This window comes from Hippocampus bargibanti, linkage group LG20 (assembly GCF_051943395.1).
Source record: "Hippocampus bargibanti isolate YZ-2025 linkage group LG20, ASM5194339v1, whole genome shotgun sequence".
In the NCBI taxonomy this organism is placed as follows: Eukaryota; Metazoa; Chordata; class Actinopteri; order Syngnathiformes; family Syngnathidae; genus Hippocampus; species Hippocampus bargibanti.
Window position 1 is genome coordinate 3,480,787 of NC_142753.1, and position 27,571 is coordinate 3,508,357.

Consider the following 27,571-nt stretch of genomic DNA (forward strand, 5'->3'; position numbering starts at 1 on the left):
TGTGTGTGTGTGTGTGTGTGTGTGTGTGTGTGTGTGTGTGTGTGTGTGTGTGTGTGTGTGTGTGTGTGTGTGTGCGTGTGTGCCTGAGAGCCTGTTTTTCTTGCATTAGCCTTCGAGGTATCTATCATGAGTCATATGTCTCTGCGAGAGTCACTCTTTGAAGTCGTGGTAATTTAGTTTGACTTGTCTTGATGTGTATGCTATGTGTATGCTATGTTTTTTCGGAGTTAGTCTTCATTGTATAAATGACAGTCGGCACAGTAATAATTACTTTGTTGTGTGTGCCTGTCGATCCTGGCTGTATCTGCCCATAAGTGATTCTGGATGATTTTTTTTTACTCAGTGTGTGTCACTTTAAGAGCTGGTCTTGATTTTAGTGTGTTTTGAAGTGGTTTCATTTGAGTTGTATCACTGAGTTTGTCGTTTAAGAGGCACTATTTCACTTAGCCCTGAAGTGATTTAGTATGCGCATGAACTAAAAGTTTGTCATAGGTCCCTGACACTGCAGGAGTCTCTATTTAATGTATTGGCCTTGAAGATGATTTAGTCTGAACTTTAATGTAAAGTCAATTTATCACACAACAATGTGTCTCTTTCAGTCACAGCCTTTTATGTAGTTTAGTAGCTGCGTTTTGAGCTGAATTTGTTACCAGTATGTCCCCTTGAAGAATCAGTCTTTAGGTAAATATATCTCATTTCTGGTCTTTTTTTTAATTAATTAATTAGTTTCATAGTGTGGCTACAAGTCGCTTTGTCTGATTTCTTGAATGAAATAGAGATACTGAGAACATGGCGTTGCTCCTCCAGCTGTTCATTCATTTTTAGCATGATTCATTCATAATCTGACTGCATATCAATTATTTCTCTCAGGTGTCGTAGCTGCAAAGCTGGCATTGCAAATGTCAATCTGTTCTGAATTGCTTTACCTAAATGGATAAATGAATGAAAAAATAAAGGAGGTGCCAGAGTTCAGTTGCTTTGGAATTAAGGTCAGTAAAGTTCACCTGACCCTAGACACCAGTATGTTGGAAGTCAGACAATTTTAGGCACCTCACGCTCAAACAGAGCATGTCCTATAAGTATCACGTAAACCGAATATGATTCTCAGTCAAAACTGTGTGTTGCAATTGACTGAAAAGTTGATGCGACTACATTGAGGGGAACGTGGGTGGTCTTTTCATTTGAGGTGAATGTGTCAGTGCTTGCCACTGAAAAATTACTTGACTGAATGACAACACTTGACAAAAAAAAGTCGGTTGTATTTGAAATCAAAAGTATGGAATCATGTCTTGTCACTTTTCGTCGTCATTCGTGTACGTGGGCATTTTGTCCCACAAGGCTGTGCGTGTCCCTTTAAGAGTCACTTCGGATAGTTCCTTGTTATTAATAGAGCTGCAGCTGTGTCTTCTTCTTATGACGTCACACCTCCGGCGAAAAAACGGCAGAGATGTCCTGTCACAGCAAAAGCGACAAAATCTCCACGCCGAACTAAAAATAACAACAAAAACAATTATAAAAAAATCGGAACCTGCTCCTCTTTTGTCGGGCCGAGTAGCAAATGGTACCTAATGCGATCCCCCATCTAACCCGCATGGCTTGCTGTACTTAAACTATTTCTTAAAAAAAGACAGAAAAAAGACAACCACAGAGAGACACACAGCACGCGACCACCAAACAACATAAAAACTACAAAGAAAGAGACGAGAAGCCTGCGTTTGTGATGGCTTTGCCGAGCCCCCCCAGGAGCTAGCTCCATCTTTAGCATGGAGCTAAAAAGAAGCTAATGTTGTTGTTCTCCGAATCAACAGGTAAGAAACCCCCGTAAAACTATCAGCAAAGACGAAGGGTAAGTTCAGTGTATTGCCGTCGAACAACCGGTCCGGACGGGGCAGGTCTTGATGCATCGCTGCTTTTACGACTACGCACGGCCGCCTGGCGACTTATGTAACTAACGGCGAGCTGCTGGATGAGGGAGGGAAGTAAAAAAAGAGAGGAGGAGAAGGAGGAGGAGGGAGTCAGGAAAGCTTTGAATTCACATGGCAGCTCACATTTTCGTTCGGGACAGCATTACAAAGTGCGCGAGCGAAAAGGGGGCTTCTGGTTCGGGAGGAGGGGGTTACGATTCAGGCTGCTACCGCTTGGCCGTCAAAGTGAGCCGGGGAGCCCGCGGCGGGACCAGACCAGACGCGGCGGTCGGACAGACGCGGTTGTGGTCGCCTCACAAGTAGTAGGTTGTTTTCTTGCCTGTCTTCTCTTTTTAACAGAGTCCCCCCATCAATGTGCGAGTTGTTGACGTTGCTTTCATTGATAAGTTTTTTTGTGCCGGTAAATAGTGCTTTCTTGGATCAAAGCACTTGTTTTGCACCTCTTTCATTGTTGGGTCTTGAGGAAGGGTGGGGTGGGGTGGGGGGGGTATGGACCATGATTGTTACCCCCCCATTTCCCCCCTTATCAGCTTTGAAAGTGAAACTCATAACGGCCTAATGTTTGTTTCAACTTTGCATGATGGATGCCCCAAAGTGTTTTATTTGCAATCAACTTTACTCAACAGCCCCCCCCCCCTCCCCCAATCTAATGCCACCTTCACGAACCTAACCCCCCTTTCCTCTTTTCATTCCTCCCATGTGGTAAGAAAGTGTGATGTTCCTTTGAGATAAGGGAGCCCGGGGTAGGCATGACAACTCTGTGGGGAGAGCCGAGTATGCGAGGCCAGCACAATGAGGCACACACTGCGAGCAAGGCTTTTTAAACACAGTCCTTCCACAGTTCTCTCGTCACCGCTTCACCCCCTTTTCCCCCCCTTGCAAAAAAGAAAAACAGAAGTGCTCATGTGCACCCACTTTAATGCATCGATAACCTTAACCTTCAGGAGTTGATTCAAAAGCTCACCCTATGTCATTGAAGCTCTGGAGGAAAGCAGTAAATTGGCTTTAAAATATATCACCAATGTACCCGGAAAAAGCATTTTCAATATTTATTTTTGCATATGAAATATGGAGAAGAAAAAGGATGGGGTTGTTTTTCAGTAAACACCTTTCACCAATCAATGTGTAGTTGTAGTTTAAAAAAAGACCAACGCTACAGCATCTTAGACCTTATTACAGATCACGCAGAACATGTAAATCCTGCAAAATTTGGAGTAGCACAATAAAGCATGTGCACATTTTTACAATTTCAAGAATTTCAAAATTTCGTTTTTTTCATTGAGAACAACAGTAAACAACTATCCAAAGCAAAATGTGTATTTCCACATGCTGCGTTTTTAGATACGATCTGAAGCATCCGTCGTTTGAGCCTGCAGAGCTGTAAAAAGTTAGTTATAGTGTCTGAGAGTTAAAAAAAACATGTTTCAGCCACATTTTCTATGCATTTTGTTTTATAGAAATGGACAGCAACAAAAAAATGCATCTATTGGTTAACACTAAAAAGAAATTCAGGAAGATCGCTGCGGAAAATGATAGCGTGTAATACGTCTGTGTAAGCTCTCAGTCGTACAGGAGTGGTCCATCGATGAGAAGGTTTCTTTAGCCGTCATCTGTACAATTTTGAATTTTCAATTTTCAAAATTGTACAGATGACGGCTGAAGACACCTTCTCATCGATAGCGTGTAATAAAACAATTTCACTCGTTTTAACTTTGTCGGCTTTTATATGACGCCCTCAAAGAAAAACTTGTCCTAGTTGGGTTAATGGTGTCATGTTGAGAAGAAAAAAAAATATCGATTGTGTCTCGGCATCTTAAATGTTTAAAACTCGTAACCAAATATGCCCAATTTCAAAATAAGTCAACTTTGCTATTTTGATCCGTTTGTTTGAGAGTTGAGATACATGACAATGTGTGAAAGATGCGAAGTTGGAGGAAGTTTGGTTTTGTAACTGATTGTTTTTGATAAATAATCACAAAAACGGAAAACAAGTGATGAAAAAAAATATCTTACATAGACAGACAGAAAACGTTTTCATGTTCATTGATGGATATTTGAATACTGGAAATATTGAACTATACGACATATTGTCCGACGGAAAGCTTATATTTGTACATCAACATTGTTGTTTTTTAATGTTTCAAATTAAAAAAAAATAATCTCGTTGTTTTTCTGTGGAAATGGATGTTAACCTTTTTGGAGTTGGGAGGAAAAAGTAGTGACTTCAATGAAGGAAAATATCTCCTAAAAACGATTGTTTCTCATGAAAAGGAAGTATATCCCTATTTTCAGTTTTCTCTTTTTTTGTCCCAAACTGACAGAAAATAAGTAGACGTTGTTTGTCTTTTTATTTGATGGTGTCAATTAAGATAACACTGACATAAAAACTCATCCTGTGTCTGTAAAGTGACCTTGTGAGTTTTGAAAGGCGCTTATAAATGAAATGTATTATTATTATTACTGGCGTTCTGAAAAAAAAAAAACGTTTCAGGTGTGTTTTTTTAAGTTTAATCATGGAAAATGCATTTTAAATCCTTGACATTCAATGTAAAGCACCTTTTTGTTCTCTGATTCAATTGGCTTTTTTTTTAAGTTTATCCAGAAAATATTGTAACTTCATTGATTATACCTCCTCCACCCCAAAAATAATCTGGATTAAAATTCAACTCAATAGACATACAGTAGTCACAGCTCCTCAGGTTAAGGTGGTCAAGCAACTTTTGTATTTTATTTTTTTTAAAACAAACCTTGTCCTTTTCGCCTAACCTCCTGACACGTTTCACATAATCCCTCGTTAAAATCCACCACACTGAAAGTTTCTCCATAACAATGTCAAATATTGCTTCTTTTCTGTTCCGACGCTGTATATTATTGTCTCACGGCCTTGTTCGAAGCCACTATTAAACCTCAAACCAGTTGATGACCTCTTAAATAGAACGTCTGCTTATAAAACGCTTTCCCGTATGTGTGTGGGAAGAGAACACAGCACTTTTGTGTGTGTGCGTATTATGGAGACAACCACGCATTACTCATATGGCTGCAAGATGTGGAAGCCTCTGCGGTGCAACTGGGCTGAGGAGAAAGTTTTCTGGTTGTGTGGGAGACAAGAGCGAAGGGGCTCGGACACACGGGAGCGAGCAGGGGAAAGTGGCGAAGCGCTTGGAATGTATCATTTTATTGACGGTTTGACGCGCTGTACGACACGGAGGAACAACTGGAGTGATTTTGCGGCCTGCCGCGCGTTTGTTTTTTGGTCGCAGCCCGGCGTTAGGGGGGTGGGATGATGCGGTGCGCAAGTAGGCATTACTGCTGGCCCCGTTCGACGTTTGAATGTGACAATATGTCTGGGTAAGCTCTCAGTCGTACAGCAGTAGTCCATCGATGAGAAGGCTTCTTCAGACGTCATCTGTACTTCTTTGAAGGTGTCGGATGTTTTACTTCTTATCCAAGAGGCTTCGTCAGCGAACCATTTTTTTTCTGGCGACTATCCCGACTGTCCACACGTGGCAGTGCCAGACTCTGCTTTGATAGGTCCCTGCTCTCAGGTTGGGGGGAAGCAGAGGACTATTCCCTGAGGCTACACTGATTACTTCTATTGTCCTGACTGATTACTTATATTGTCCTGCTTGATTATGGGGTCTATTACTGGCCTGATTGCCCCATTTGCCCTGGTATCACCTCATCAGCATAACTGAGCCAATGTTGCCTAAGAAGTATGTTATACGAACGAACCAAATTAAACCTCACCCCACCATGGTGATTTAGTGAAGGGTTTTGCTGTTTTATGAAAATAGCTTCTTTTACTCCCCTTTCAAACCATCTATTTTCTTTCGCTAAGATTTTAACCTCATTGTCGTCAAATGAGTGGTTGCTAGCTTTTAGGTGCATATGTACTGCGGATTGAGCCGCGCCCTCCCAAAAAAAAAATAGTTCGCTGACGAATCCTCTTGGATAAGAAGCGAAACGTACGACACCTTCAAAGAAGTACAAATAACGGCTGGAGAAACCTTCTCATCATCTGACAGTATGTTTAAACATGTTAGTCATTTATGAAGAAACTATTTGGAACTTTCCATCAGTGCTTTGATAACTTTTTTTTCAGCTTAAGAATGACATTTAAAAATTCATCCCAGGGACCTTGCATTTGCAATATTGCATATAAACCTGTGGCGTCAAAGTCATTATTTGCCGCAGGCCACATTGTAGTTATGGTTTCCTCTCGAGGGCCGTTGTGAATTTGAGGAAGCCATTAGAATGTTTCATCCCCTCCACATATTACACATACAGCGCACAACAAATTAATGAAAAACTCGTTTTCAAATCTGTTATTGTGGTTTACATCCAAAAATATGAAATGATTGAAAATGATTTGGTTAGGATTTGATCAAGCAAGCATGGAATTTCACAGGTTTGACTTGCTTTTGCAGGCCGAAAAAAATGATGTGGCGGGCCGGATTTGACACCTGTGATATAAACAAACGGGCAATGGGGTTAATTAGAACATAGACTAATCCGAAAGCCACAGGCGGAGAATTCAAATATTTTTGCCGTCTTGCTGCTTCTTCAAATGGCTGTTCAAATGTTGAGTCATCAGTTTCATGGATTTTATGGTTCTATCCGTCCGTGTAGGTACTTTGTGCTTTATATGTGGACGTGTGTGACGTGCAGATGTGTATCGGATTGCACTTGATGACTATTTGAATTGTGAGGGCATACAAGTATCACAATTTGGTCAGGAGACTCTAGATTTTGACCACAATACTGACACCTCACGATTAGAGAGCCAAATCTCCTGCTTTCCCACAAATGTCATTATTATTATTATTATTTTTTTGCCGCTCTCCTTTTTTCAACGTTTTATAATAATAATAATAATAATAATCATAATAATAATAATCATCATCATCATCATCGTAATTATAATAATAATCATCATCATAATCATCATCATAATGATAATGATAATGACAACAACAATAATAATAATAATAATAATAATAATAATAATAATAATAATAATAATAATTGGATTTGCCTTTATTAGTCTCGCAGTGGAGAAATTTACATTTCACATTAGCAAAGTGATAATAATAATAATAATAATAATAATAATAATACATTTCATTTTAAGCGCCTTTCAAAGCTCTCATGGACACTTTATAGTCACAGACAAGCATAGGTACTATAATAAATAAAATACAATCACAAATAGAATACAATAAATAAAATACAATTATAAATAGAAACAAGAGAAAGAGCTAGACAGCAAATGCAATTTTAAATAGGTGGGTTTTGAGATGGGACTTGACGGTGGGAAGAGAATCGATGTTACGAATGTTGGGAGGAAGTGAGTTCCAGAGTTTGGGGGCAGAACAGCTGAAAGTTCTGTCCCCCATCATGCTGAGATGGGCAGGGGGGGAGGTACACAAAGGTGGGGGGAGGAAGAGGATCTGAGGGAACGAGAGGGAATAGAAATTTGAAGGTCAGATAGGTATGGGGGGGCTAGGTTGTGGATAGCTTTAAATGTTTAAAGAATAATTTTCAAGTTGATTCTGTATTATAACAATACCATTCACCCTGATTTGGAAAGTGACCGAACTACGGATAGCCTCAATCATTTCCTGCAGGCGCTCGATAAAGGAGAATCGAGAATAGCTGATCTCGGTGTGCACGTTATTTCATACGTTCGAGAAAATTTTGACTCAAACTGTAACCAGTCTGTTTTAAAGCACATTTGGAATTTACTTCATGTATTCTAAAAAAACACCTTCTTGCTTATATGTGCAGTAATTGACACATTTGAGCACATCTTTGTTATTCTGTCTATATCTTCCTCTCGCTTTTTTTTGAATTCCTGGTAATGTCATGTTTTTGTTTTTCATTCAATTTGCAACAGAAAGATCCATTTGTCCCCCTTTTAAGATCGTCCCCATGGTCATGCCCCAGAATGGACCCCCAAGTCCCATTTCCACTTACTTGCCAATCGTCAGACAAAAGAGCTGCGAGCGATTTTATCGAGCGTTAATGCCGCACACATTTCTTAGCAAATTTCATTTGGACTCTTGTCTGGTGCAGTACATTAGCGCATGTTTATATTCTTTCCAAGTGTGGCTTTCGTCTTGGGCCCAAAAAGCCTCTGCAGAGTGTCAAAACGCTGCGCCGCCGCCGTTCAAGCTCATCAATGCACAATTAAGATATTCATGCCCTTGTGTTATGAGTTCTTATGACAGAACTCGGCACTCTCCCCCCTCGTGAGTGCAACGCCCCTGATGGTAATTTCCCCTCGTTTCTTTCCCACATTAAGCCATCTGACAGTGAGACTGTGAAATTAGCTTTGGAAAATGTGACCGAAGCGCAAGTGGCCCGAATGTAATTTTCAAGTTGTTTCTTTTTGTTGGAACCCGAAAAGGCTGATGGGAAAATTACTCAGTTATCATCACTCCCCCCCCCACCACCACCACCTTCCTCAAGTGCTTCATTGTGCCTGCCTGTTTCCTTTATGGACATATTTGAATGCAGGTATTTGACGTTGAAGGTCGTATTCTTAGTCGTCAACATTTTTTGTTCGTCCAAGTGCTTTCGTCTCATTGCCACTTTGCGTGAGCACCACACGTTATTTCAACTTGACCCGAAGAAACATCCTATGACATTTCAGAAATGTTTTTGTTGCAATATATTGATGACGTCACAATTACAGTCTCATGGCATCATTGGTGTTGTCGGCAAATCATTGTGGGATGACTCCACGTTGCCAAGCGAACCCTTAATGGTACCGTAACAATGCGGGGGAAACACATCTCAATGAATGCACTTAATTTTTCACTCATTCACTGTCAGACTCCAGTGCCAGGTTTTAATATTAATAATAATTATTAATTATAATAATAATAATTAAATATTATAATAATAATAATGATAATAATAATACGTTACATTTTAAGTGCCCTTCAAAGCTCTCAAGGATACTTTACAGTCACAGAGAAGCATAGGTACTATAATAAATAAAATACAATCAAAAATACAATGCAATACATAAAATACAATTATAAATAGAAACAAGAGTGAGAAAGCTACACAGAAAATGCAATTTTAAATAGGTGGGTTTTGAAATGGGACTTGAAGGAATAATAACAATAATAATAATAATAATAATACGTCTGTGTAAGCTCTCAGTCGTACAGGAGTGGTCCATCGATGAGAAGGTTTCTTCAGCCGTCATCTGTACAAAAGTGAAGGTTTCGGACGTTTCGCCTCCTATCCAAGAGGCTTCGTCAGCGAACTAAAGTCTGACTGGTCGTATCGGCCCTATTTATATATCCCTAATGTCCAGACATGGTGGCGCCGGACATGGCTATGATAGGTCCCTACTCTCAGGTTGGGGGGGCATCATGAAATGTTGCTTCCTTTGAGCCATTTGGAAGCGAAACAAAGTGCAAACTGAAAGGACAATCGACGTCTCTGGACAAGTTGTGTCCATAATTTGTAAAATTGCTTCAAATGACTTCTACTGAGCGTATTTTACAAATATTTCACCGCATATGGCTATATTTTACATTTTAAGACTCGCGCTGAATATTCCGGAAGTCTTGTTTTTGAGTTGGTTACGAGTCCTCACGTCACGGAAGGAACGCCCCTGACCGAGAAAGGACACACTGTAGCAGTCCTTTCATCACGTCAATGCATTTTGCGGTACTTTGTTTGGTCTGAAAACTTCGTGTTTGTCCGTGTTGATGACGAAATTAGAAGGAAAACACATAAATAACGCGATGGTGAATCGTTGTGTGTTGCACAGAGCAACTATTTGATATTCGTTGACAAAAATTCAAAGGAAAAAAAATCAGCCCATTTCCACGGAGCTTTGTTGCCATCTTCTGCCTTTTTTGGGTGCTATATTTCCCCCCCAGATACATCAAAATGACACGGAATAAATTATTTAATCGATTGCAAACATGTATGCTTTCCTCTTCAGAACTATTTGAATCATATTCATAACTGGATGAGTAACAAGAAAGCATATTCTCCGAATCGGAAGCCATTATTTTGATTCCCCAGCAAGGCAAGACGTCTTCGCGTGACACCACGAACAAGGGAGCGGGACCTTCTGAAACTAGCCACTTACGGGTTCATTTTTTTGCAGCTTTTGGACACTTTAGTCCTTTTTATTGGTGTTTTGCATTTGACTAAAAATATCATACTGCATGTTTTGGGTATTTTAGATGCTATGAACGTATTTCTGATGTCAGTTAGGAAACAAAAAATGGTGTCGGTTATCCTCAACGGGTCTGCAGGTCTGCTGGAATGTAACCGTTGAGATAAATTGGAAGTTCACCCGACGTGTGTTTTTGAACCGTAATGCTCGACAGGTGTTCTCAAGTGTTACAATGAGTACCTGCTGAGAAAGGAGGATGCATTTCAGCTGCTTTTTAAATCATTGATCGCACGCACACAAAACGCTTCAAACCCTTTGGCATTATCGTCTGGCGACAAACATCTGGCGACCGTTTCAACGCCGTCTTGGTCCTCTCAGAAATAGGCCGGTCAGCCATTCTGTCTACGGAACAAGGCGCAGACGTTTTATGTTGTCCCGGGTAATTGTAGCACTGATTTGAAATGACAGCTTTTTTTTGTTTTAGTTTTAGTTTTTTTTTTAATTTATTTTTGAAACCTTTTTTTTTGGGGGGGGTGGCGAAAACAGAGCCGGTTGCTGATCCTGGCCTGTTCTCTCAGTTTGCCTCTGGTTCCTGCATGACATTTTGACAAAGACCCTCCGAGAAAACCCAATAAGGCAGAAAGTGCGGTTAGTTAGAGCGAATGCCCTCAGGCCTTTTTCTCCATGAACATGAACTTTGGCAGAAGTTCGTAGCCCACTAACTTGGCTTCAAGTAGATTTTTAGATTGCGCTGTATAAAATTTGCAATTTCTCCCCATGTAGCATTTATTTATTTATTTATTTAAAATAAAATTCCTCTCAAAAGTATTGGACCCGTGCCCTTTGTTTTCCAAATGGACTAAAAACTTGGGTTTAATCACCATCATAAATATGCCAGAAGGTCAATTTTAAGCTTTTTTTCCAGGTCTGGATTAGAAACATTACTTGGAAGCGACATTTTTTGGATGAATCAAGGAAATGGAACGCTCAAAATAGATACCTTCACCGTGACAAAGAGCAAGTATTTTGTAACACAATTAAGATTGTGACTCACTGGCATCCGCCAACATTCGCTTTTCTTTTGTGATGCACAAATGATTGGACACAACTTGTCCAGAGACGTCGATTGTCCTTTAAGTTTGCACTTTGTTTAGCTTCCAAATGGCTCAAAGGAAGCAAAATTTCATGATGACCTTGTGAAAATGGCTAATTCATTTCAAAACAATATTTACGACCCGACACCTTCTGACAGGATGGAGGGCTGTCTTTCTTGTCCTAATGTGGCCAATTACCAATCACTCAGTTATGTAACCATTAGCTGCCGCGCTCAGCGCTCACAACAGCCACGCTCATTGACGTGCTGTGCGCTGCTCCCGCTTGAAGGGAGAGTTTTTGGCAAACTCCTGCTTCGCTTTGACGGAAAGACGGGCCACGGTGAGAACAAGCAGGAACCGTGTTAACTATTGAAATGGCTGGGACATTTTCACAAATAAATGAAATTAAAAAAATAATCCGTAATCATTTATGAACATTTTCCCGATAATGTGTTCACCTTCTTGAAACTTCAGTTGGAATTTGAATATTTGCATGCCTCACTGTGATGCGTTTGCAGTCGCTTTGTGCATTCAAGGTGTGTTTTTGGATTGGATTGGACTAGCCTTTATGGGTCTCGCAGTGGAGAAATGTACATTATACAGCATTAAAGTTATGCAAGGAAGAGAAAAGGCGGAAATAGAAAAACAAAATACAGGAGCTGATAGCGCCAATCTCGAGGCGCCATCATGAAGTCAAAAAAAATAAAATAATAATAATACAGTAAAGTCTCGTTATATCGATATCGGTTATATCGATAGTACCGCTTATTACGATACTATTTCTATGAACGCAAGGAGAACATTACATGTGCGCAGGGTCGGATATATCGATTGTCCCGGTTAAATCGATATTTTTTCGGACTCCCGAGAATATCGATATAACGAGACTTTACTGTAATGTGACAGCACAAAGAACACACCGTCTTCAGTTTTGAGCACTTTCTGCACCCTTTTTGATTTATGAAGTAGTTCTAGATAAAATAGGAGAGGATCAAAGCATCCTTTTCACCAGTGGATCCAGGGAGATCATGGTGAAATCTGATACAAGCTAAATGTTAAAAGCAAACACTTAGCTGGAGCATCCAGAAATTGTCTCACATCTCCTATCCCACGTACTGTAAATCCACTTCAATTCCGAGCCGCGATTGTTCCGCTTACGCATTGGCACCCTACGCTGATTTTTGCATGTTTTTGTTGTAAAAATACAAAATGTTTTTGGCAATGTTTGAAAACAAGACACTACTCTCTAATAATGTCCCCTTTTTTGTCCAGTCCCTACAAAATGACATCAGTGCACTTGCTTGTCTTGCTTTTCTGTGTTAATAAGTTTAGTTGTGTGTGTTTGTGTGGAAAGAGGGATGTCAAGCACAAGAGGGGAGGTGGTCCCCCTATCCTTTTTTTTAATGGAAATGAAGAGGGACACACATCTGGGGGTCTTTGTAGTAGGGAGACGAAGTGGCGGGTGTCGCAGGCCTACAGTGTTAGAGTGTGGGGGAGAATGTACGGTCAAAGAGGGGTGGTATGACCAATCTTTTCTTCCTTTTTTTTGTTAAATAAAGAAAAGTAAGAGACAAAAATAAGTGGAAGTTGGACGTCCTTGCTGGCCATTCAAGTTTAGCAACCAGGAAGGAGGATGTATGTGTTTGCTGATATTAAGAAAAAATGAAAAAGGGACACATTTGAGTTTAAGGTAAGAAGTGCGGGAGGGCAGATGGGTAAGTGAGGAGCTCATTAGCATAGACGAGTGAAAGAAGGAGGAAGTGGGGGTGGATCACACGCTTTTGTCAAAAAAACTTTATGGCTGACTTTTAAAAATCCGTGTGTGTGTGTGTGTGTGAGTGTGAGTGTGTGTGTGTGTGTCAAAGAAGGACAGCACAGAAGGGGGTTGCATGCTCTGCGTTTGTTCCGCGGCATGGCTTTTAGGCTTTTTCCTGTTTCAAATTTGCCGCATTGTCCTCTCACGTTTGTCCGCAGGGGCTTATTTCACCTCACCGACACAAACAAACAAACATAATTTAAATTGTTAGTCTTGAATATCTTACATTAAGAAGTCTTTTTACACAGAGGAGTTTATATTTTCTGCAACGAAGGGGGTCGTTAACTGTGTTTAAGTCGTCCATCTTAACCCAACCAAATGAGGCGATTGTGACGCAAGCTAATTCTTTGGGGGCTTACATAGCCTTAAACCCCCTCACCCCAATACACAGTTTTTTATGCAAATATACAACTGAACAAATTACAACATTAGAGAGCGGAGAAAAAAAAGTTGACATTCATGCACTCAACCTCTCCCTCGTTTTCTTCGTTCATTTTATTTTTACGGCTAATTCCCGCACTGCAATTTGAGCAAAGTGTTTGATGTTCTGCCGTTTTCATTTCTGAATATGGATGGAGGTTGCGGGTGGGGGGGTGAAATGTGTCAAGGAAGTGTCACGGGCAAGAGGAAACTGCATTGAAGTGCATCTAAAGCCCAGCGCCATTGGAAGTCTACAGATGATTATGCAAATGTAATCTGCTTAATAACCACATCCGAAGAAGCATCCATTACAGTTATTTGCGGCCCACTTTTCCTCCCCCAAAAAATATTTTGAATAGACTCAACTTGAATTTGAATTTGCTGCCGGGGATGCTCAAATGGAATTAGTTGAGGGGGGTACTGTAATATCCGGTGGCGGCTGCATAGACCGCGACTGTTTTTGCACGTTTTTATTTATTCTTTTGGGGTGATTTGTGAAAATGAATATGCTTGAAACAGAGGGAAGAAACATGTCTATTAAGAGTTCTCGTTGTTTTAGTCATGGGATGTGTGATCGCAACAATTGCATTGGATTTGATTTATCTTTATTAGTCTCGCAGTGGAGAAATTGACATTTCATAGCAGAAAATTAATGAAAGGAAAGAAAGATGTAGAAAAACAAAATACAGGAACTGCTGGAAAGGCAGCCACTCTCGCGGCGACATCTTGAAGTCAAAACAACAAAAAATGAATAAATAACAAATAATATGACAAGTAATATGTTTTATGCTTTGTTATCGTAAATATTGAACATGTCTGTTGATGATTGTTAGCCCTGACCACTTTCAAGGGAAAATTAAACCAACCAAACGACAGGATCAGCACTAAAGCTAACTTATTTTCCGGTGTATAAGGCACACCCAAATGCCTTCATTTTCTTCCAAAGATCACCCCATGCAGGTGCGCCTGATATGTGACATCATATTAAGCCACAACTGGTCTTGGAACTCTTAAGGCAATTCGCTGTACGAACACATTGCAAACATCCTTTTATTCTCTTAAACATAGTTTCACTTTCTCGGACCTCCATTTTATTAATAAAAAAAATGGAGGTATGTTGTCATCAGCCAAATAATACATTCTGACATTTTCTTGAAAAGTGACCGCGCGTGCATGCGTTTTGCGTGTGTGTTTGCATGCGTGCGTGCGCGCCCGAGTGTGGCTCTCACTGAAAAACATATTTTACTTTTATGGCTCTCTTAGTCAAAAAGGTTCCCGACCCCTTTATTATAGTATAGTGCACCTTAAAATGGAAATAGTTTGAAAATTCAACGTTCATTGGGGATGCACCTTATACTCCGGTGCACCTTATACATCGGAAAATACAGTAATATTGAATTGCAACTTGTCTCGCAACTGCTTTCAGCAGCCGCCGACTCCATTTACCCCTGTTGAAAAAGTATTGCGTAACCACAGCCTCTACTGTAGCGCCTTACAATATGGTATGCCTTCTATTTGGAACACTGTTTTCATTCATTGAAAGTGCGCTTTATAGTCCGGTGTTCCTTATATCTGGAAATAGTTTGAAAATTCAACATTCATTGCGTGTGCACCTTTTACCGTTACCCCATTGCACCCTATATACCGGGAAATCTATCTAGCTAGCTACCTAGCTAGCTATTCACTATCTAGCTGGCCGGCTATCTAGCTAGGTATCTGTTGGCTATCGATTGGCTAGCTAGCTAGCTTTCTATCTATTTGAGTTATTCTGGGTTGAACGCTGGCTCATGTTGCTATCTATTAGCTATCTAGGTAGCTATTTGCTATCTATTAGTTAGCCGTAAGTTATTATTACTTTCTATCTGAGTGAACACTGGCGCGTGTGTCTGCGGCTGCTCACCCACAGAAAAACTGATCCTGTGACTGTAAAGTGACCTTGAGAGTTTTGAAAGCCGCTTATAAATCAAATGTATTATTATTATTATTATTATTATTATTATTATTATTATAAATACGGTAATCATTGATATGTGTCTGATAACAGGGCCTTTGCTGACTTTGTCAAAACAATCTAGAAACGAGAAAACTCACAAATACTCACGATCGAGTGACACATTTTGACGCTGCGCTCTGAAATTGACATCACCGCGCTTCCCGATAGCGGAGAAACTGCACTCGGCTTGTCCCGGCAAAAAGGAAATATACAAGTCAACATTGTGGCCCAGCTAACTGCGCTAAGTTTGTCGAGATACATTTCCCGTCAGTCAGAGAGGGCGGCGGTGGCGAGTAGGAGAGGGTGAGGGGGGGCACCCCTGGAGGAAATGTCCGCTTGTGCGCGAGTGGAAAAGTGTGCGTGTTTGTGTGTTTACACAGGCGGCGAAGAGTTGTGTCGCTGCATATGCGCCTCGTGTCCGGCTTTCTTCCCTTTCCTTCATTTTCTGTGGACGTCTTGTGTGTGAGTGATGTCATATTTTGAAATTAGCCAGACAGAAAAGTGTTTGTGTTGTGTGTGTGTGTGTGCGTGTGTGTGTATGCATGTGTGTGTGTGCGTGTGTGTGTGTGTGTGTGTGTGTGTGTGTGTGTGTGTGTGTGTGTGTGTGTGTGTGTGTGTGTGTGTGTGTGTGTGTGAGTTCCTCTGGCACGATTTAGGTTTGTTTTCCATAATTTCTGAAGGGGGAAAAAAGGCAGATAGAGAAGGCCAGAGAGTCAACAATCAACATGTTGATTTATACCCGCTACTTGTTCCTTCCATGACACCCACGATAACAGCAAAAAAAAAAAAGTTTGTCCTCTATAATTTGTTTCATTTCTTTCAACTTAAAAAAAAAAAAAATATTTAATTTATGAGCGACTTCTGAGATAGATACCTGTTGATTTATACCTGCGTGGCCAAGACTGAATACACGCTTGTGTTTGTCTGGGCCACTGCGAGGTTGGAAAGCTGGCTGCCTCAGCAGCCACGGGCACAAGCAGACGTTATTTGGCTATTCTTGTTTGAGCAAAGTTTTTTTTTTCCTGAACGCTGCCAGGGATGCGTCTGCTTGTCAGCTCGTAAAATGGGATTCCATAAATTTGATTCAGTATCTTGCTTTTCTTTTTTTTTTTTTAACTTTGAGCAGGTTGCACTAAAGCGGCGTGGCCAAAGATTGTTTCAGTACTTTTATGCTTGTTTAGTTTTGTGTTTTTCACACCGGGGGCTTCCTTGAAATATTCATTCCTTTTGACACATTCAAGCTGTGGCTGCGTTTAATGGTGCTGTAGTTTGTAAAGTTTTATGGTGGTTAAAAAATAATAATAAAAAAAATGAAAAACATACAGCATTATGAAAAAAATGGAAAATTGCCATTTCGATGGCTGTTGATCAATACGATGTGAATGACATGTTTGATAGTTTTGGAGCTGACCTCAAATGTTCAAAACAATGAAAAAATGCCTTTTGTGGTTAACTCATTCACTGCCATTCCAGAATTTATTCCGGAATTGAAAATACGACGTGCAGCTACATTCCCAAATTTGTTCGGGATTTGGTTTTTCTTTGCAGGGGACGCCGATAAAGCGCATACCAATCCCAGTCGAAGTAAACACCAAACTAATCAATGACTGTTTTTGTATTAATTCATTCATTGACTGCCATTCTCGAATTTATTCGGGAATTGAAAAGCATGATGTGGAGCGCTATTCCCGAATTTGTTCCGGTTTTGTTTATTTTCCATGTTTGGGTGCCGACAAAGCGCTGGCCAGACCTCTGGCAATGTTTTTTCCTCTTCCACAAGGGGGCAGCATTTCCGTTTTGTCCAGCTGTTGTTAAAGCGCTATATAAACAAATATTGCGTTGTATTTTGTATATCCGCCCCCAATTTTAGCTCAGATAACACTAGCTCAGATAACTAGCTCAGATAACTCTAGCTCAGCTATTAATGATCTTTCTAGTGTGTCTGCTTGCATCTGTTGCTGTTGCAATATTACAACTTCCAAGATGTACAACCCAGAGCTCCTTGAGACACTTTATGCAAAAAACTATCCGTTCCATCAAGCCATCAACGACCATCACACAGGTAAATACAATGACTTAATTATACAGTACAGTTTATTTCTTTAATTAAAATACCATAGCACATTTATTATACATAAAATAAGGTATCTTTTGTGTAGCTTTAACGCTTAGAAAATTAGAATGTAGAAAATTATGTTTGATGGGTACCTGGGAACGGATTATTCTCATTTTAATGGTTTCCTATGGGAAAATAGTTTTTGGGATACACACTTTTTGCCTTACACACTCTGTCTGGGAACCAATTAAGTTCATAAGCCAAGGTATCACTGTAACTTGGGAATTAATTATTTCTGATGAAAGAAAAGAGTCTAAGGTTTCTTACACCGCATTGAATGTTTTTGTCGTCCTAAAACTCAATACTCTATGGATCTTGTAATTTGAGGGACAATGACAAAACCCTGGCACTGGAGTGGACACATTTTTGAACATGGTCTGGCAGTGAATGAGTTAATGATCTCGTTTCTGCAGTCCTGCCTAACGGATGTGCAAGATTCGCTCTTGACTGGTCCGACATCCAGAGAGCGGTGCCGACCAACTTGCGCGCATTTTGGTGGTAACTGTACTCCTGGCCACGCCTTCTGAGGGGGTGTGGGTGGGTGTTCTGGACGAGCCGGTGTTTGTGTGTAATCACGTGCATCGGGCCGTCATGAATGGCGCGTTTGAGACTGAGCGGAGTGTGGAGTTCCTCCCGGGCCCGACCAAATTGGAAACAGAAAAACAAACACCCTTCCCCTACTCCCCACCCTCCAACCAAGTCAAGTTACCCCCCCCCCCCCCCCCCCCCAACCACCTCTCCCTTGTATATCGGCTAGCGACGCTTCCCTGACCCGTCTGGCACAAGGTAACAGCCTATAGTCGGATAGGGACCACACACAGCTGCGGAGCACGGGAGGCGATGGGTGTACTGTGGTGGGAAGACGTATGCGGGTGGTGTGAGCGTGCGCGATCCTGTCTCGGGTACTCGCACGTTGGAAAAACAAGCAGGAATCACGCGAAAGTTTGTCGAGAGCTCAGTGATGGATTGATGGGAAAGACAGACATTTGAAAACTTGGGAGAGGAACATGAGTGGAAAGGATGGAGATAAGTCACGCCGGAGACGCGGCGGATAAAGAGAAAAGCAGAAGAACTAAATGAGGAGCTGGTAGACCCCATCGTCGGGTCTCCACGGGGAAACTATTCCGACCTTTGACGGGAAAGAAACTTATTTTCCCGTTGTTTTTTTTGTCTTTTATAAAAGACGCTAATCATTAGCGGCTAATGGCTTGAGTGATTATGTGCTCACGTTGCAAATCCAGAAGCATGAAGATTTTTTGGGGGTATGAAACCTCGTCACACTGCTCTTCTGGTGGTAAACGGCAGGATTGAATAAAATCAGACAAATTTTCGTAACCTAAAGCCCCCCAAAATTATTTGTCTTCAGGTCATTTTTTCTTGAACCTTTTCAGTCCATGACTTTTGTCCAACTTCAGAAAATGAGCATTTTAGTTGAAATAATAATAATAATAATAATAATAATAATAATAATAATAATAATAATAATAATAATAATAATAATAATAATAGAGGCTAGTCTAGTGGTTAGCACACCGGCTTCACAGTGGAGAGGTCGCCGGTTCGCGTACCGGTCCGGCCTCCCTGTGTGGAGTTTGCATGTTTTCCCCGGACCCACGTGGGTTTTCTCCGGATCCTCCGGTTTCCTCCCACACTCCAAAAACATGCATGGCAGGCAGATTGACCACTCCAAATTGTCCCTAGGTGTGAATGTGAGAGTGACTGTTGTATGTCTTTCTGTGCCCTGCGATTGGCTGGCAACCAATTCAGGGTGTCCCCCGCCTCGTGCCCGAAGACAGCTGAGATAGGCTCCCGCGACTCTAATGAGGAATAAGCGGTACGGAAAATGAGATGAGATAATAATAATAATAATAATAATAATAATACATTTCATTTATAAGCGCTTTTCAAAACTCTCAAGGTCACTTTACCGTCACAGGATAAGTTTTTCTGTGGGTGAGAAGCGGCAGCCACATACGCCAGCGTTCACTCAACCTGGAGTAACTCAGAGATAGAAAGTTAGCTAGCTGGCTAATAGCTAACTAATAGATACCTAGTTAGCCAGAGGGCTAATATACAACATATAGATAGCAAATAGATAGCTAGTTAGGTAGCCAGCTAGATAGCCAGTTAGCAAATAGATAGCTAGCAAGGTAGCCAGTGAGATAGCTAGCTAGATAGCAAGATTAGTTGGCTAATAGATAGGTAGGTAGCCAACTAGATAGCTAGCGAAGTAGACAGCTAGGTATCTAGCCAAATAGTGAGCAACACTATTTAAAAATTAAATGTATTTTTTCTTGCTTGAAAAAAATAAAACAAATTGGACTTTTATGACTCAACTGTTTTTTGTTTTTAAAAGAAAATATTTAACAACAGCTGAAGACTACTTCCAATTGTCCAATTGTGAAATAGAATTTATCTTGTTTCTATGGTCAAGTGTACAAAACACTGAAGCATTTTTTTATCACTGTACTATCAAAATACCACTTTTTTTCTATATCGCTAAACCACACTCATATCAATGCTTTGAGACGGGAAGGTCCGAAAATGACTCATAATTTCTGTAATGACTCATAATGCGCTTGATTTTTGTTTCTCGCCAGCGGTCTTCTGTTTCTCTTCCAAAAACGCCTCGTATCCGTTTTCACATAATGACTTCGCTCTCCATCGCAAATGGGGCGCCGCCTTTGTTTTCTACAACCCACACAAAAGTTGGAATGAGCCACATGGAAGGAAGGAATGATTTTCGCGCCACGGCGAGGCTTAGTATGGCAAACCTACAGCAGAAATTATCATCTTTTGCCATCGGATTGTAAACACAGAGTTCAAATTGAAAATTAGAAAGCGATAACAAAACAAACACATTTATGCAACTGATGGCATTTAACTCCTAGACGGGCAAAAAGTTAGCCAGTGAACGACCTGTGGCAAACTGGAACTCACAACAGCTAAGAGGACACTCTCGTTCTGACACCCACGTCACTCACCGGGATAGACCCTACCTTTTTAAAAGCCATACAGTGTGGAAGCTGAAGATTGCAACTCCAAGTGGACAACAGTCATCCCTGCTCCTCACATACACGTTTCATAGTTTAATAATAATAATAATAATAATAATAATAATAATAATAATAATACATTTCATTTTAAGCTCATTTCAAAGCTCTCAAGGACACCTTACAGTCACAGACAAGGATAGGTACTATAATAAAAAAAATACAATCACAAAATAGAATACAATAAATAAAATACAATTATAAATACAAACAATAGAAAGAGCTACACAGAAAATGCAATTTTAAATCGGTGGGTTTTGAGATGGGATTTGAAGGTGGGAAGAGAATCCATGTTACGAATGTTGGGAGGAAGTGAGTTCCAGAGTTTAGGGGCAGAGCGGCTGAAAGCTCTGTCCCCCATCGTGCTGCGACGGGCAAGGGGGGCACACAGAGGTGGAAGGAGGAAGAGGATCTGAGGGAACGAGAGGGAATAGAAATTTGAAGGTCAGATAGGTATGTGGGGGCAAGGTTATGGATAGCGTTAAATGTATATACAATAATTTTAAAGTTGATTCTATATTTAACTCATTTACTGCCAGACGATGTGAAAAGATCTGTCCTCTCCAGTGCCAGGGTTATTGTCATTTTCACTTAAATTGCAGGACCCACCGAATATTGAGTGTTAGGAATACATTGAGATTGCATTCTGTGTAAGAAACATTAGACTCTCTTCTTCCATGAGAAAAAAGTGTTAATTCCTAAATTATATGGGTCTGGAGTTATATGATCTTGAAATGGGGGCGAACGTACAAAATACAATGCTTTAACAACAGCTGAAGCTGGAACAAATCACTAACACGGAAAAAGGGAAATGCTGCCCCCTCGTGGCAGAGGGGGCAGCATTGCCAGAAGTCTGACCAGCGCTTTATCTGCACCCCCCACCCCTGCAAGAAAAAACAAAACCTGAACACATTCGTGAATGGCGCTCTACATCATATTTTTAAATCCAGAATAAATTCAGAAATGGCAATGAATTAGTTAATAGAATAAAATCATTTTTTTGTGAATTGATAATAATAATAATAATAATAATAATAATATTAATAATAATATTTATTTAATTTATAAGCGCCTTTCAAAACTCTCACGGTCACTTTACAGTCACAGGATCAGTTTTTCTGTGGGTGAGCAGCGGCAGCCACATGCACCAGTGTTCACTCAACCCCGAATAACTCAAATAGATAGTAAGTTAGCTAGCGAGCTAATAGATATCTAGCTAATTAATAACTAATAGATAGCTAGCTATCCAGCCAGCTTAGAGATAGCTTATATATAGCCAGCTAGATAGCCAGCCAGCTAACAGATATCTATCTATCGATTGGATAATCTGTCACATGACTCATTGTATTGTTTCTGCACCATGGCCCCAAACGGCGCATGACCCACGTCTTTTACGATCGTTTTCCACATACGTTACCGGCTGCCATATTTGGACACCGGCTGGCTCTCGTTTGTACGATAGATTTGATCTCTCCGTCTACGTTGTAGTCAAATTGGAAGTGTGGCGTGAAACTCTTTCCTTCTGCCGCACGACAACCAATTTGCAAGTCTTGGCGGGAGAGGGTGGGGTGGGGGTTTTTTTCTGTAAAATTTGTCCTCATATAAAATGTCAAACCTATTTGTGTTTCTGCCTTCTTCCAGGTGCTAAAGGTGCCCCCCCCCCCTTCTCTACCAAATTTGACAAGTAAGGATTTAAACCACAAGTGAGACTGGACCGCCACCTGTTTTAAAACTTCTCCCGTGGATCTACAACACGCTCCATCGGGCTGCGACGCATAACAGCACCAGCAGCAGTAGACCAGAGCAAGCGGATGCCATGTGGAGTTTAAGACCCTCCTAAAGTCCCCCACATCCCCTCTCACACCCCTCCCCTCCCAACAAAAAAAAAGGTGAAGGTTTGGCCACTGTGGACCTGTGTGGAGTTATGTGGCCTTGTTGAGAAAGGAGAGCTCCACTCTTACTTTTTTCTTTTTCTTTTTTTTTCTTTTTTCTTTTTATTATTACTTTTTTTCCAAACCCCCCACCCCTCCCCTCTCAATTCTTATCGGAGCAGAAACCTCCGGGGCCTAACTGGGCCGCTTGAACAGAACTGATGCCCAGGCATGTTTTCATAACCTGATGACCAGCAGAGGTAAGTCATACTGTTAAATATGTATATTCCACATATTTCTCCATATATATGTTTAAATAGTAATATGCATAATTAAAAAAAGAAATCACTGACTCAAATCATGTGACAAATTCATTTGTTATTAATTCTTGAATAAGGTTTGAGATTGATAATCAACTGTATATTTGTATGTATTCAAACTGAGGTCACCAGCAGTATAAATATCAAGAATTTATATTTAATATTAATCAATCAATGATTAAAAAATGTCGTGGGAATTACCATATTTTCTGGAGTATAAGGTGCACCTTTAACGAATGACATATTTAAAAATATTTTCCTTAAATAAGGATTATGATGCAAATGGTCAATGGTCATCTTTTTTTAGGTGCGCCTTATAGTACAGAAAATACAGTAATTGGTTTGCTGAATGAGTACAATCGAATGACTAAAGATTAAGTCTTGTTAATTCGAATGGGATCATATTTTTTTTCCATTTGTCCATTTTTTTGGGATATTTTGGTGTCAAAATGAGCAGTTTTGTTTTGATGTTTAATAAGAGAGAGATGTTTAGTAAGAGATATCTCTCTCTCTCTCTCTCTCTCTCTCTCTCTCTCTCTCTCTCTCTCTCTCTCTCTCTCTCTCTCTCTCTCTCTCTCGCTCTCTCTCTCTCTCTCTCTCTCTCTCTCTCTCTCTCTATATATATATATATATATATAGATAGATAGTTATATATATATATATATATATATATATATATATATATATATATATATCTATATATATATATATCTATATATATATATATATATATATATATATATATATATATATATATATATGTTAGATAGATATATAGATAGATATATAGATATATCTATAGATAGAAATATAGATAGATCTATAGATCGATCGAGATCGATAGATAGATCGAGATCGATAGATCGATAGATCTCGATCGATCGATCGATATCAGGGGTCGGGAACCCGCGGCTCCGGAGCCACATGTGGCTCTTTCCCCCCCTGCTGCGGCTCCCTGCGGCTTTAGAAAATATATAATGAGTATTTAATTTAATGTATATTATTTTAGTTCGTTAAAATGTAAATCTAAATTTGAAGATTATGGTGATTATAAATAATACAAAATAAAACATATTCAATTTTTTTTGTCGCTCATAATATACGTCACAACCATCGACAGTGGACGTATATCCGGTCACAACCGCCAAATTGCGCACGATTTCTTGAATTTTTTGACCCCCAGGTAGGCCAACTATGGATAAATCTAAGAAAAGAAAAGTGTCTGAAGAAAACAGAACGTTTAATGATACGTGAGCAGATTCGTTCGCCTTCACTGCTGACGAGACGGGTTTACCGGTATGCTTAATATGTAATGAGAAGTTAGCAAACAACAAAAAGTCAAATGTCGAGGTCGCCGGTTCGCGTACCGGTCCGGCCTCCCTGTGTGGAGTTTGCATGTTTTCCCCGGACCCACGTGGGTTTTCTCCGGATCCTCCGGTTTCCTCCCACACTCCAAAAACATGCATGGCAGGCAGATTGACCACTCCAAATTGTCCCTAGGTGTGAATGTGAGAGTGACTGTTGTATGTCTTTCTGTGCCCTGCGATTGGCTGGCAACCAATTCAGGGTGTCCCCCGCCTCGTGCCCGAAGACAGCTGAGATAGGCTCCCGCGACTCTAATGAGGAATAAGCGGTACGGAAAATGAGATGAGATAATAATAATAATAATAATAATAATAATACATTTCATTTATAAGCGCTTTTCAAAACTCTCAAGGTCACTTTACCGTCACAGGATAAGTTTTTCTGTGGGTGAGAAGCGGCAGCCACATACGCCAGCGTTCACTCAACCTGGAGTAACTCAGAGATAGAAAGTTAGCTAGCTGGCTAATAGCTAACTAATAGATACCTAGTTAGCCAGAGGGCTAATATACAACATATAGATAGCAAATAGATAGCTAGTTAGGTAGCCAGCTAGATAGCCAGTTAGCAAATAGATAGCTAGCAAGGTAGCCAGTGAGATAGCTAGCTAGATAGCAAGATTAGTTGGCTAATAGATAGGTAGGTAGCCAACTAGATAGCTAGCGAAGTAGACAGCTAGGTATCTAGCCAAATAGTGAGCAACACTATTTAAAAATTAAATGTATTTTTTCTTGCTTGAAAAAAATAAAACAAATTGGACTTTTATGACTCAACTGTTTTTTGTTTTTAAAAGAAAATATTTAACAACAGCTGAAGACTACTTCCAATTGTCCAATTGTGAAATAGAATTTATCTTGTTTCTATGGTCAAGTGTACAAAACACTGAAGCATTTTTTTATCACTGTACTATCAAAATACCACTTTTTTTCTATATCGCTAAACCACACTCATATCAATGCTTTGAGACGGGAAGGTCCGAAAATGACTCATAATTTCTGTAATGACTCATAATGCGCTTGATTTTTGTTTCTCGCCAGCGGTCTTCTGTTTCTCTTCCAAAAACGCCTCGTATCCGTTTTCACATAATGACTTCGCTCTCCATCGCAAATGGGGCGCCGCCTTTGTTTTCTACAACCCACACAAAAGTTGGAATGAGCCACATGGAAGGAAGGAATGATTTTCGCGCCACGGCGAGGCTTAGTATGGCAAACCTACAGCAGAAATTATCATCTTTTGCCATCGGATTGTAAACACAGAGTTCAAATTGAAAATTAGAAAGCGATAACAAAACAAACACATTTATGCAACTGATGGCATTTAACTCCTAGACGGGCAAAAAGTTAGCCAGTGAACGACCTGTGGCAAACTGGAACTCACAACAGCTAAGAGGACACTCTCGTTCTGACACCCACGTCACTCACCGGGATAGACCCTACCTTTTTAAAAGCCATACAGTGTGGAAGCTGAAGATTGCAACTCCAAGTGGAATCTAAATTATATGGGTCTGGAATTATATGAGCTTGAAATGGGGGCGAACGTACAAAATACAATGCTTTAACAACAGCTGAAGCTGGAACAAATCACTAACACGGAAAAAGGGAAATGCTGCCCCCTCGTGGAAGGGAAGAACATTGCCAGAAGTCTGACCAGCGCTTTATCTGCACTCCCCACCCCTGCAAGAAAAAACAAAACCTGAACACATTCGTGAATGGCGCTCTACATCATATTTTTAAATCCAGAATAAATTCAGAAATGGCAATGAATTAGTTAATAGAATAAAATCATTTTTTAGTGAATTGATAATAATAATAATAATAATAATAATTTTAATCTATTTAATTTATAAGCGCCTTTCAAAACTCTCACGGTCACTTTACAGTCACAGGATCAGTTTATCTGTGGGTGAGCAGCGGCAGCCACATGCACCAGTGTTCACTCAACCCCGAATAACTCAAATAAGTAAGTAAAGTAAGTTAGCTAGCGAGCTAATAGATAACTAGCTAATTAATAACTAATAGATAGCTAGCTATCCAGCCAGCTTAGAGATAGCTTATATATAGCTAGATAGCCAGCCAGCTAACAGATATCTATCTATCGATTGGATAATCTGTCACATGACTCATTGTATTGTTTCTGCACCATGGCCCCAAACGGCGCATGACCCACGTCTTTTACGGTCGTTTTCCACATACGTTACCGGCTGCCATATTTGGACACCGGCTGGCTCTCGTTTGTACGATAGATTTGATCTCTCCGTCTACGTTGTAGTCAAATTGGAAGTGTGGCGTGAAACTCTTTCCTTCTGCCGCACGACAACCAATTTGCAAGTCTTGGCGGGAGAGGGTGGGGTGGGGTTTTTTTTCTGTAAAATTTGTCCTCATATAAAATGTCAAACCTATTTGTGTTTCTGCCTTCTTCCAGGTGCTAAAGGTGCCCCCCCCCTTCTCTACCAAAATTGACAAGTAAGGATTTAAACCACAAGTGAGACTGGACCGCCACCTGTTTTAAAACTTCTCCCGTGGATCTACAACACGCTCCATCGGGCTGCGACGCATAACAGCACCAGCAGCAGTAGACCAGAGCAAGCGGATGCCATGTGGAGTTTAAGACCCTCCTAAAGTCCCCCACATCCCCTCTCACACCCCCCCCCCTCCCAACAAAAAAAAAGGTGAAGGTTTGGCCACTGTGGACCTGTGTGGAGTTATGTGGCCTTGTTGAGAAAGGAGAGCTCCACTCTTACTTTTTTCTTTTTCTTTTTTTTTCTTTTTTCTTTTTATTATTACTTTTTTTCCAAACCCCCCACCCCTCCCCTCTCAATTCTTATCGGAGCAGAAACCTCCGGGGCCTAACTGGGCCGCTTGAACAGAACTGATGCCCAGGCATGTTTTCATAACCTGATGACCAGCAGAGGTAAGTCATACTGTTAAATATGTATATTCCACATATTTCTCCATATATATGTTTAAATAGTAATCTGCATAATTAAAAAAAGAAATCACTGACTCAAATCATGTGACAAATTCATTTGTTGTTAATTCTTGAATAAGGTTTGAGATTGATAATCAACTGTATATTTGTATGTATTCAAACTGAGGTCACCAGCAATATAAATATCAAGAATTTATATTTAATATTAATCAATCAATGATTAAAAACTGTCGTGGGAATTACCATATTTTCTGGAGTATAAGGTGCACCTTTAACGAATGACATATTTAAAAATATTTTCCATAAATAAGGATTATGATGCAAATGGTCAATGGTCATCTTTTTTTAGGTGCGCCTTATAGTACAGAAAATACAGTAATTGGTTTCCTGAATGAGTGCAATCGAATGACTAAAGATTAAGTCTTGTTAATTCGAATGGGATCATATTTTTTTTCCATTCGTTCATTTTTTTGGGATATTTTGGTGTCAAAATGAGCAGTTTTGTTTTGATGTTTAATAAGAGA

General features: G+C 40.2%; 1 protein-coding gene across 2 annotated transcripts in view; it reads left to right on the forward strand.

Annotated features, from left to right (window-relative positions):
* The first annotated feature begins 2,033 nt into the window (after window positions 1-2,033).
* Window positions 2,034-27,571, forward strand: part of trps1 (trichorhinophalangeal syndrome I) — a 119,962-nt gene continuing 94,424 nt past the window's right edge. Inside the window, exons 1-3 of one of the 2 annotated variants that reach the window (XM_089023254.1) lie at window positions 2,034-2,227; window positions 26,541-26,787; window positions 26,952-27,029. In XM_089023254.1, coding sequence (XP_088879380.1) covers window positions 27,017-27,029 — 13 coding nt within the window. In that variant the 5' untranslated portion in view covers window positions 2,034-2,227; window positions 26,541-26,787; window positions 26,952-27,016. Of the gene's footprint in view, window positions 2,228-26,540; window positions 27,030-27,571 lie in introns of both variants that reach the window. The other variant, XM_089023255.1, reaches the window with a different exon arrangement.